Source organism: Pundamilia nyererei, unplaced genomic scaffold (assembly GCF_000239375.1).
Source record: "Pundamilia nyererei isolate P.nyererei 1_Seehausen unplaced genomic scaffold, PunNye1.0 scaffold00088, whole genome shotgun sequence".
Classification (NCBI taxonomy): Eukaryota; Metazoa; Chordata; class Actinopteri; order Cichliformes; family Cichlidae; genus Pundamilia; species Pundamilia nyererei.
The window spans coordinates 1,072,955-1,084,318 of NW_005187489.1; the positions used below are offsets into that span (position 1 = coordinate 1,072,955).

Genomic DNA, 11,364 nt, shown 5'->3' on the forward strand with positions numbered 1-11,364 from the left:
TGCTGGGTTCAAAGTTGAAGGGTTAAATCCAATATGGCGGCTAACAAGCGGGTGTTGTATGTGGGTACGTTATGGCCGTTTTTGTTAAATTTTCGCTGTTTGAGTGTATGTAGCTTACGAGTTTACGACTGTATTATAAATCTGTATCGTAACAGTAATTCTGCGCATGTCAGGAACACGACAAAGACGCGCGAAAGCGAAGTTTAGCCCGAAAAATGAGCTCACGTTTAACCCGGCATGTAAATACTGTCCGTTATCCCAGCTCTCTACACTGTATTTGTTGAAAGTGTTTTTCCCTTTTTTGGAATGCGGATCTTAAAAATGCGTGTTTATGTCAGGTGGTTTAGCAGAAGAGGTGGATGAGAAGGTGCTCCATGCTGCCTTTATTCCCTTTGGAGACATCATCGACATCCAGATCCCGCTGGACTATGAAACGGGTAAGATCAGGACCGTTTTAACCACGATTAACAATAAACCCTGCAGCAGCACAAGATGAAAGTGTTTGCTTTGTCTTGTGCTTTACATTTTCAGAGAAGCACAGAGGTTTTGCATTCATCGAATTTGAGCTTGCAGAGGTGAGTCCGGCGTATACAGCCTACAGTGTGCTAACATTAGCCTATTAACGGTATTATGTAAATAATACAGCAGTGGAACAAGTATCGTTGGGTCATTCTATGTCAGGTCAGATTTTCCTGAAAAAAAATTGCAGGCAAAAATTTCTTTTTAATAATGATTATGCAAAATGTCAGGTCCCTGCTGTCATTAAAAATCTTACTAAAAATACTTAATGGGGATGAAGATAGGCAGCTGTTTGGATATTCCTCCGATATCATTTAAAAAACCTGTTATCTACAAAGCTAGATAACAGTCATGTCCTGGTGCTTTATATGCTGTGAGTTATGATAGAAACAAATAAAACACTGCTACTTTTTTTTCCTCCTGGGTCCTTGTGCTTGTATGATCAGTTTTTTAAGGGTCAAACATACTTGTCCCTCCAGTTCTTCCACTTCTTTGTACATTCTCTCACATCCACTCTGATAGTTTCAGCCATCATCCTCCAGGAATTTGCTTGACGGCGGCAGGCCACTCACAGTAGCTGTGGGCTGCATCGACCCCACATGTAGTTAGATTTTGTGGGAGCTGGACATCATGTTATGCTGTAGGTTAGGATGTAGGGTTTCAAAGGGGTTTGCAGTTATAATATTTCACACTGAAGCATAAATCCCCAGTAAGGCACATAGTATCTTTAAGGCCAGGGTTCACATTAGGTGAATGGTTTTACACATATTACAAAAACACCTTTTCATTCAGCTCGAGTGTGTAATTCCACAGGTATGACACTACCTACCAAATCCAAGTCATCGCTTTTAGGAAGAGGAAGTTTGTGTTCATATTATATCAAAAAAGTTTGATGTTCTCTCTCGTTTTTGAAATATCCATCTTTTTTTGTTGTTGTTGTTTTAATTTGATGAACTGAGGTAAAATGACCCAATCACAGATTATTTTATGCACATGATGATCTTGCTCTGTATACTTTTATTTAAATTAAAAATGACAATGTATTACATCTTAATATGATCTTCCACTTCCTTGTTGAAGTAGTTTTGATTGTTCTCTGGCGTGGCATCATCACTTAGTATTAACTTGGGTATTAGTCATTAATTAGCGTTCATCTGCATCTTGCCATTTTAAGAGCTGGGAATTTACCAAAGTGAGTCATTTGAATGGTTATTGGTGACTTCAGGAGAAACATATTTCTGTCCTCATAACCTATTTACGGCTTCTTTCTCATCTTCTGCAGGATGCTGCAGCAGCTATTGATAACATGGTAAGTTTCTCATATAACTGCTAGACCAGAGACGTTATTCCCATTGAATAGCCAAAAAAAAGCATCAAAGAACCCTTTTACCTGTCCGGGGTGTACCCCGCCTCCCGCCCTATGACAACGGGGATAGTCTCCAACCCCACCACGACCCTAAATATTAGAAAGTCGTGGCACATGATTGAAAACAAAGCAGTCACCTGATCATTTGTTTTCATTAAGTGTCATAAAGGACAGTCTAGTGTATCATCTGCTAAATTAGGTATTAAAGGAAGCACTGAAGCAGGTTTCCTTAGTAGTCTGAGATCTGGAGCAGCTCTTAGTATGGTTGTTATGCAGACACTCACAGATAACGTCACTCTGTTAAAAACCTTAATCTGCTTGATTATTGTTAAAATGTTTTTTTTTATCCCTCTAGAATGAGTCTGAACTTTTTGGAAGGACTGTCCGCGTCAATATTGCCAAACCCATGAGAATCAAAGAAGGTTCTTCTCGACCAGGTGAATAACAAACATTTCATACATTTTGTTTGTCTCTTTAAAAAAAACAATAGCGGTTCAAACTTTAAGTCTTCCTTTCCTGCAGTGTGGTCGGATGATGACTGGTTGAAAAAGTTTTCTGGGAAGACCGTTGAAGAAGCTGAGGCAGAGGCAGCAGCTGGAGAAACACCCCAAACTACAGCTCAGGAGGTGAGAGGATTTCACTTCTAACCTGTGTCTCTGTGAGGTCTTCCCTTTATAAATCTGTTAAGATGTGAGGCGGTAATTTGTTCTTGCAGGGTGAGCCTCCGGCTAAAAAGGGCAGAGTAAATCCTCAGGTCTACATGGACATAAAGATCGGCAACAAGCCAGCAGGGAGACTGCGCTTCCTGCTCCGGGCTGACATTGTTCCCATGACAGCAGGTGTGTATGTGTATATGCTACAAATCCCAAATTTTTCCTCTTTTTTTGAACTGGTCTCCATGTGTGTAGAAAGAAACCTGTGTTATCTGTTAGAACAACTCTTCTCTTTAATTTTAGAGAACTTCCGCTGCTTGTGCACTCACGAAAAGGGCTTCGGCTACAAGGGCAGCAGCTTCCACCGCATCATCCCTCAGTTTATGTGCCAAGGAGGCGACTTCACCAACCACAACGGCACCGGCGGGAAGTCCATCTATGGCCGGAAGTTTGATGATGAAAACTTTGTCCTTAAACACACAGCTCCAGGTGAGCAGTCGTTTATACTGTTCTGAGAAGGTGCAGTGAAGCATGTCAACAAGGCTCCTGGTTTTTAGCTGATTCAATTCAATTCAATTTCTTTATTGTCCCACAAGGGGAAACTAGTTTAGCAGCAGGATATAAATAAACAGAACAATACTATAAAATAATAATGACAATAATAGTGATAGAAAGTCCAAGGACAGTTATTTGCCATTGAGGAGAGAAGATGCAGTGGGGATAAAAGAGACCTGGAGTCCTTTAGTCCTCCTCGGAGGTACTCTAAAACGACGGCCGGAAAGCAACAACTCAAACTCACTGTGAAGTGGTTGGTTCAAACAATTAATAATAGAATGAGCCTTTCTAAGCACATTTCTATTGTAAATGGCCAAAAGTCCATCTTGCCAGTGCCCTGAAATTCTGCTAGCAGTTTTTACCAGAAGTCCCAACCGATTCTTATTCTTCACCGTCAGGTTACCAAACCAGGCAGCGATACAAAAAGACATCACAGATTTGATAAAACTTCTATAAAACAAAGACAACATCTCGGATGAGACATTAAAAGATCTCATTTTCCTTAAAAAGAACAGTCTTTATTGAACTTTTTTAGTAGTGGCATCAGCATGAGATTCAAAACACAGTTTATGGTCAAGTACCACACCTAGATATTTATAACTCTCAACGATCCCAATATCGGCAGTTTTAATGATAGTGGGTGATGAGCTATAAGAGGACTTCCTAAAATCAATAATCATGTCTTTAGTTTTTGACATATTAAGTGACAGGAAGGACTCATCACACCAATTCACAAAATCATCTACAACCTGTCCATGGCCTGACTCGTCCCCCACTAGAAGACTGACGATCACTGTGTCGTCAGCAAACTTCAGGATGTGTCTGTTCGTGAAATTGCTGCGACACTCATTCGTGTACAGAATGAACAGAAGGGGAGAGAGGCAGCAACCCTGGGGTGATCCAGTAGAGGAGGAGAGCACATCAGAAAAGACATGATTTACCCTCACGCATTGTGACCTATTAGTCAGAAAGTCTGTCACCCAGCCGACCAGACTAGTGTCAAGCTTGAAATGATTGTAAAGCCTGTCAGCAAGTAAGAAGGGTTGAATTGTATTAAATGCTGATGAAAAGTCAGCAAATAATAATCTTGCATGAGTGTGAGGGGCCTCAAGATGCTTATACAAGAGATGCAGGAGTGTGACAACAGCATCCTCCACACCTCTTCCTGCTCTATAGGTGAACTGGAAGGGGTCAAGATGGTGTTCAACATGCATTAAAATCTCCTTCTTAATTATCTTCTCAAATGTCTTCGTCACTAAAGAAGTCAGAGCCACAGGCCTAAAATCATTCAGTACCTTAGGAGAACTGCCCTTATCAACAGGAACAATAATAGCATGTTTCCAAATCTTAGGTACTGTCTGTAGCTCTAAAGAAAGTGAGAAGATATAGTGAAAAATCCCACTCAGCTGATCAGCACAAGTTCTCAGTACCTGTCCACAGATGTTGTCAGGTCCAGGACTCTTGCTTTTAGTGTGTCTAAAAAGATTATCTACCCCCCTCTCATCAATACAAATTGATGGGGGAGTGATAGTCTTTTCCCTCAGTGTGCTGGTCTGCCTAGAACAGTCAAAGTTCTCAAAACGAAGGTAAAAACTGTTAAGACTGTCTGCCAGATGTTTGTCAGAGGTAAACCCCTCTAAGGTAATATTACTTTTACCTTTCGTGTGTAGCCCTGCCATTGTTTTCATACCAAGCCAAGCTCTTTTGAGGTTGTTACTGCTGAGTTCTGCCTCAATCTTATTTCTATACCTCATCTTGGCAATCTTTATTGCAGCCCTCACCTCCTTCCTCAATATTCTCACAGTGGGAACGTCTCCCTCGTTAAAAGCAATTTTCCTTTTAAGAATCAGATCCTTAATATCTTTAGAGAGCCACGGTTTGTTATTAGGGAAAGTCTTAAATTCTCTGACTGGAACCACAGAGTCTTTGCAAAAAGAGATGTAGCTACACACCACATCGGTGAGTTCATCCAAATCAGAAGTGCTCTCTTGAAACAAGGACCAGTCAGTGCAATCAAAACACCCCTGAAGGGCAACACAACTGTCTTTTGTTCAGACATTAGTCCGCTTCTCCCTCCTAATCACAGATCTGTAAGCAGGGAGGAGATGAATAACATTGTGATCCGAAGAACCTAGCGCAGGTCCGGCCACAGACTTATATGCCCCCTTAATTGGTCCATAACACAAATCCAGCGTTTTGTTATTCCTTGTAGGACAAGTGACATATTGAAAGAAATTGTTCAGTGATTTCTTAAGATTACAATTGTTAAAATCACCAAGAATAAAATTAGGAGCATCCGGTGAGAGTCTCCAGATTTGTTAACACTGGAAAAATGGGTCTTTCAGTGTGAATCATTTCTTTTGTGATTTACGTCAGAAGCGCAACAAAAGACAAAGGTGTGTTGGCTCGTACTTCCTGTTCCTACGACCAGATTGGACACGCCAGCATTTTTGTTTCAAACCTGTGATTGCTAAAGCGTTGAAAAGCAACGTGGCATGACTGAAGAGTTGTTGCTGACATTTGGAATTCTTTGCATATGTAGCTGAAAACTCGTAAATCAAGTGAGGAAACACAAATAACTCGCTGACAGACTTGTGTCAAGAATTCAGTCACAGGTTAGCGAGTGTAACAGATCAGTCCATCCTCCAATCGCATTCACACGAGTCAAACAAGTGGGATTTTTCATGACAAACTTACTTTTCTCACCACTTTTCTCATACCATCGTAACTAAGAGCTGCTATAATAATCTTTTTATCTGACCTTTAATTAACACTTATTTAAACTAACACTACTGTCAATTACTATTTAACATAAATGGCATTAAGTGTAATTCTGGCACTTCAGGATTATTAGCCTGAAAACTACAGTAATGCCTTAACGAAGAATGAACCTTACTGGTGGATTTTTTGAACTTTACTGACGCAAAGGCTTTTTTTAAATTAGCGTTATAGATGAAATTGAGTTATTTTTAAAGTAGTTTGCAGGCTACATGATTAACTATGTAGGCACAACCCACTCAACAAACTGACTAAAGGAAAGTAAATACTGGAATAGCTCACAGTTTGCAGTAACAAATCCTACATGGAAGACTCATCTCAGTGACAAACTCGATCTGTGATCACTTGAAACCTGGCAGGTGTGTTACTGTAATATTCGTAGTGCCACTTCTAATCTATAACTTTTTGTTACCTGCTGAGAGGCTAAAAATGTAACTTCAAGAGTCTTATATTTTTATTAGCGTGTTAACGTGCGCATTCCCTGTCATATCACGAAGAACGTTACCCAGCTATCATGGTGCTCTAGGTTTTTGTTTGGGTTATCAGCACTGCTATATGTAGGCAGGTTCTGCACAGAAGGCATGATTTTAGACTCATGACATAGAGATGACTGATAAATCTTAATTTCTTCATCATTGTTATATGAACGTGCAGAACGAACATTGCAAAATCCACAGTGAATAAGAAAAGCTATTTTATTTACTCGTGGCATGTATTTACCCTCAGATTTTTGACCTCAGTAAAAGCATGTTTGAATTCTTTTACTTTTGTTGATTGAGTGGATCGAGGCTATTCAGCGTTTGGTGCTTATGCGAGCAGACTGGACCTGATAAAGAAGAACAATAGGGCTGTATAGCTAATACACACGTTTTATCATTGCAATACTGGTAATGTTATCACAGACTTTGTGCAGACATATTGTAACAACATATTTTCCACATTCAGTTGAATGTGGTGGGTGGCATGGTGGTTAGCACTGTTGCCGCACAGCAAGAAGGTCCTGAGTTCAATTCCACCATCAGGCCGGGGGCTTTCTGTGTGGAGTTTGTATGTTCTCCCCGTGTTTGCGTGGGTTCTCTCCGGGTACTCAGGCTTCCTCCCACCAAAGACATGCACTTATTGGGGATAGGTTAATTGATTAATTTAAATTGCCCAAAGGTGTGACTGTGAGTGTGAATGGTTGTCTGTCCCTGTGTGTTAGCCCTGCGACAGCTGGGATAGGCTCCCGTGACCCTGAAAAAGGACAAGCGGAAGCGAATGGATGGAAAGAGTTGAAGCTAGTTTTATTGAAATGCTGCCAATTCACTAAAGCAGATCGTTTATGGTCTACGGTATTTGATCTAAACCCCCAAAATCTGATGATCCCCTATGTGCAGCACCTGATGAAAGTGGAAAGGAATAACTACTTTTTAATAGGAAGCAACCTCGAGCAGAACTAGACTCAGGCAGGGCTGACTGACTAACTGTTGTCTCCTATGCACACAGGGCAACTCTCCATGGCGAACTCTGGGTCAAACACAAACGGCTCTCAGTTCTTCCTCACCACTGACAAAACGGACTGGTTGGATGGCAAACATGTGGTGTTTGGAGAGCTGGTGGAGGGGATGGATGTACTTAGGGCAATGGAGGTAAGGGTCAAAGCTGCAGTAGGAGTTTTCTTTATAATGGTGTTGGCTGTTTCACTTTGTAAAGGTTTTTGTTAAGAAAAAACTGTTCTTTTTCAATATACACCAGTATTTGTGCTCCATAAACCTGGGAATGCACCGGATGGGTGCACAGACCTCTCCAGCAGTTTTGTTTCGCCTTTTCACACCTTCATTTTGCATCTGGAGCGTTTCAGTGGTGGACAGGACATGACCTTCTGTTTAGAAAATTCCCAGGAACAGCCCAGGTTGTGCAGCTTGGAGACAAAGTTAAGGAAGCGATGCTGAGATGTTTTGGACATGTGCAGAAGAGAGATGGTGGAGAGCAAAGGATGTTGAATATGGGGGTGGAATGTTCAGTATACTAGTATAAAAGCTCTCACAACATTCAGAACAGTATCGGACAACAACGCTTTCAAACGCGTGGCTCCCTGTTTCTGGAATGATCTGCAGAGACAGCTTGGACTACTGTGGCCCTGTAGATGTCACTTTTAAATCGTGGCTCAAGAGTTGGGAGTTTGCCTTGTAATCGGAAGGTTGCCGGTTCAAGTCCCGGCTTGGACAGTCTCGGTCGTTGTGTCCTTGGGCAAGACACTTCACCCGTTGCTTACTGGTGGTGGTCAGAGGGCCCGGTGGCACCAGTGTCCGGCAGTCTCGCCTCTGTCAGTGCGCCCCAGGGTGGCTGTGGCTACAATGTAGCTGCCATCACCAGTGTGTGAATGGCTGGATGACTGAATGTGTGAAGCACTTTGGGGTCCTTAGGGACTAGTAAAGCGCTATACAAATACAGGCCATTTACCATTTAAAGGACTGACAGTGAACGGTCATGTCAGATAACTTGTTGTTTTCTCTCTGCAGGCTCAGGGAACCAAAGACGGAAAGCCGAAGCAGAAAGTGATCATCTCGGACTGTGGAGAGTATGTGTGAATAAAAAGCATTGTGTGTGTGTGTGTGTGTGTGCGTGTGTGTGTGTGTGTGTAAGCGGCACATGTCTGAGAGCAAGATGACCTTTTGCTGTTTTGTACTTTGAAACCAGATCTTCTGCCATGTAAATATTTCAATAAACTCATTTTATAATGAAACATGTTTCTTTGATTGTCTTATCTGCTTACCTATTCAAAGCTCCACAGTGAAGGCCATTTTTTGCACATATTTACTGTTGTATGGTTTTGCAAGGTTACAGGGACCTAATATGCTTCGTAATTTTATTCTTGCATGATTCAAATAATCCCAATTAATCTTAACCTGGGTTTTAGTGCAACTCACTTAAAGACCATCCTCCCTTTAAAGCTCGCTTCCTCCGTTTGGCTGCCCCTCACAAAAGTAGAGAGGGGCTGGTTCCAATCCAGGAATATCTAATGTGAACTGCAAAATATAAAGCAAAGAGTAATATGCAAATTAGGCATAATATACTTAAATAAATCTAACTCTAATGTAAAGACATTTAGAACAAGAATGAAAGTAGACGTTTGGCGTTACAGAAAATTTTAATGTTGAAATGACTTTTGTTCGGGAAACGTTATTTAGCGAATATGCAGATAAAAAAAACTGCAAATTAGCACAAACGTGCAGCAGACAGTGTAAATAGACATGCATTCTTTCAGTTTACCTTAACTTGTGCCTGTTGCCTGTCTCTGCTTAAGCTTGTTGTTTCCCAGCTGAACAGGATCCACCACATCATTGATTTTTAATTAGTCTTCTAAAAAATAACAGCGAGGAGGAAAAAAAGTTGCAGCGGAATTATTGTTGCATATTTCAAAGCAGCCAAAATAACTCCCCATGACTGAACAAGTTCTAGGTGGAGCAGTTATTTCACCTGAACACACTGAGCTCGAGGCAGACGAGCGACTCCGCCCCTTCCACTCCCATCCTGTCGGGAAATGTTCCGAGAGTGTCATCGGAGAGGTTCGTCCAAACTCCGCTCCTGCGCTCCGACTTTGAACCGCGACATCTGGGTTTAAACTGTGAGTATTCACAGACATGTGTAAAGGAGTTGCTCAGATATTAAAGCGAGTTTGTTTCAGTGAATTTTTAGTGCTTGTTGTCTACTTTGGTTTGCGCTATTGCGCGTTAACTGTTAAAACTGTGTGAAGTGGAAAGGCTGGTTTGACTTGACGGATTGAGACTCCGCACGCAGATGATTGCCAAAGTCAGACGTTTTGCAACTGAAAACACACTGTATACGTTTTTAGTCTCTTTTCTGCTCGCGTTACACGGATTTGTGTACTTCACTGTCGCCCCAAATCCGTGTAAACACGCAAACGTGTACGCTTATGACCCAGCTCCTCCACACTTTGTTTCTTCTCCCTTTTTATGCATTTGTGATTCGACTGCGTTTTCTTCTTGTTTCAGGCTAGTTCATCCCTCACGTTGGTCTGTTCCACCAACGGCTGCCTCTCTCTTCCATCAGCAGCAAGAGAAGACAGACTGTGAACAAAAGTCATCATGAATTGGGTAGTTCTCCAGGGCCTCCTCAGCGGAGTGAACAAATACTCCACAGCCTTCGGCAGAGTTTGGCTCTCGGTTGTTTTTCTCTTCAGAATTATGGTGTTTGTGGTGGCAGCAGAAAAGGTGTGGGGAGATGAACAGAAAGACTTCACATGCAACACAAATCAGCCCGGCTGCCATAATGTCTGCTTTGACCACTTCTTCCCCGTCTCCCATGTGCGCCTATGGGCCCTCCAGCTTATCTTCGTCACCTGCCCCTCATTCCTGGTGGTGATGCACGTCGCCTACAGGGAGGACCGAGAACGGAAAAATCAGCTAAAGTATGGCGAGAACTGCAAGCGTCTCTACCCAAACACGGGCAAGAAGCGTGGAGGCCTGTGGTGGACCTATATCCTGACTTTGGTCTTCAAAATAGGCGTGGACGCCACCTTCGTCTTCCTCGTTTACCACATGTACGAGGGCTACAGCTTCCCCAGTCTCATTAAGTGTGCACAGGATCCCTGCCCCAACACGGTGGATTGCTTCATCTCTCGGCCTACTGAGAAAAGAATCTTCACCATCTTCATGGTGGTCACCAGCTTGGCCTGCATCCTCCTCTCCTTTTTTGAAATCCTCTACCTAGTCGGAAAACGCTGCCATGAGTTTCTCAGCTCAGCCCATCACTCTCGTCAGGTCATCACCCACTCAATGTCCAGTGGAAGCAAACTGATGGAGGCAAACGCTCTAAAGTCAGCGGAACAAGGCACCACTGAAAAGAAGTCGTACTATGTCGTCGTATCTTGAGATACTGAGAACATTACACAGACTTTATGAAAAAGACATGGGAAAGCAAAGCTGTCTCTCGCCATTTTACAGCAACTTCCTTAAAAGACTTGACAGAAGATTTTTCTTCTTCTCAGAGACTGAACTGCAGTGTAGTTTATTCTATATGGTTTTAAAAGTTTAAATTCTGCACTCCTCTCTGCTGTAGGGACTTATTTTACAGTTTACATTTCTTTAGCCCTTGCAGAGAATAAAAAACAATTTGTGCAAAGCGGTGTCCAACTGAGCCTTGAGATCAAATACATGAGTCACTCGCTGGTTTGGCGAGTAAGGTTTTACAAACACATGTGGTTTGTGTGTAAGATTTTCCTTCTGCTCTTGCCCAGCCTCAAGATGTTTGGTTCAAACTGTGTGCAGTCTTTCCCTCTGACTCAGACACTCAGTGTGTCAGACTCTTGGTGAACTGTATTTTTCATTATTTATCAAAAGGTTGGAAAGTTGCTGCATTTTACTTTCTGTATTTCCTGTGTACATGCAGTAGAGAACAAAGAGCAGTCAGTGATATCAGGGTGTTTATATTTCACTGCACTGAGATGCAGTTTTGTTGTGATTATTTTTCATTAAAGATTATAATTTTGCA

The 11,364-nt window shown here is 42.0% G+C and overlaps 2 protein-coding genes across 2 annotated transcripts; both read left to right on the forward strand.

The window, feature by feature from the left end:
- On the forward strand, window positions 1–8,480 carry ppie (peptidylprolyl isomerase E (cyclophilin E)). Its single transcript, XM_005738964.1, has 10 exons — window positions 1–64; window positions 339–437; window positions 532–575; window positions 1,802–1,828; window positions 2,241–2,322; window positions 2,408–2,511; window positions 2,601–2,724; window positions 2,842–3,027; window positions 7,357–7,499; window positions 8,373–8,480. The coding sequence occupies exons 1-10, from the start codon at window positions 34–36 to the stop codon at window positions 8,439–8,441; spliced, it is 909 nt and encodes a 302-aa protein (XP_005739021.1). The 5' UTR covers window positions 1–33; the 3' UTR covers window positions 8,442–8,480.
- An 835-nt stretch (window positions 8,481–9,315) lies between these two features.
- Window positions 9,316–11,364, forward strand: gjb10 (gap junction protein beta 10). The gene is made up of 2 exons (XM_005738965.2): window positions 9,316–9,478; window positions 9,867–11,364. The coding sequence occupies exon 2, from the start codon at window positions 9,960–9,962 to the stop codon at window positions 10,743–10,745; it is 786 nt and encodes a 261-aa protein (XP_005739022.1). The 5' UTR covers window positions 9,316–9,478; window positions 9,867–9,959; the 3' UTR covers window positions 10,746–11,364.

What these genes read in the sequence shown, in the direction of transcription:
- gjb10 (XM_005738965.2), top strand. Translation starts at nt 9,960, where the DNA reads ATGAATTGGGTAGTTCTCCAGGGCCTCCTCAGCGGAGTGAACAAATAC.
- ppie (XM_005738964.1), top strand. Translation starts at nt 34, where the DNA reads ATGGCGGCTAACAAGCGGGTGTTGTATGTGG. An exon ending in CAAGCGGGTGTTGTATGTGG is followed by an intron (nt 65 to 338) that starts GTACGTTATGGC and finishes TGTTTATGTCAG; the next exon opens with GTGGTTTAGCAGAAGAGGTG. An exon ending in ATGTACTTAGGGCAATGGAG is followed by an intron (nt 7,500 to 8,372) that starts GTAAGGGTCAAA and finishes TTCTCTCTGCAG; the next exon opens with GCTCAGGGAACCAAAGACGG.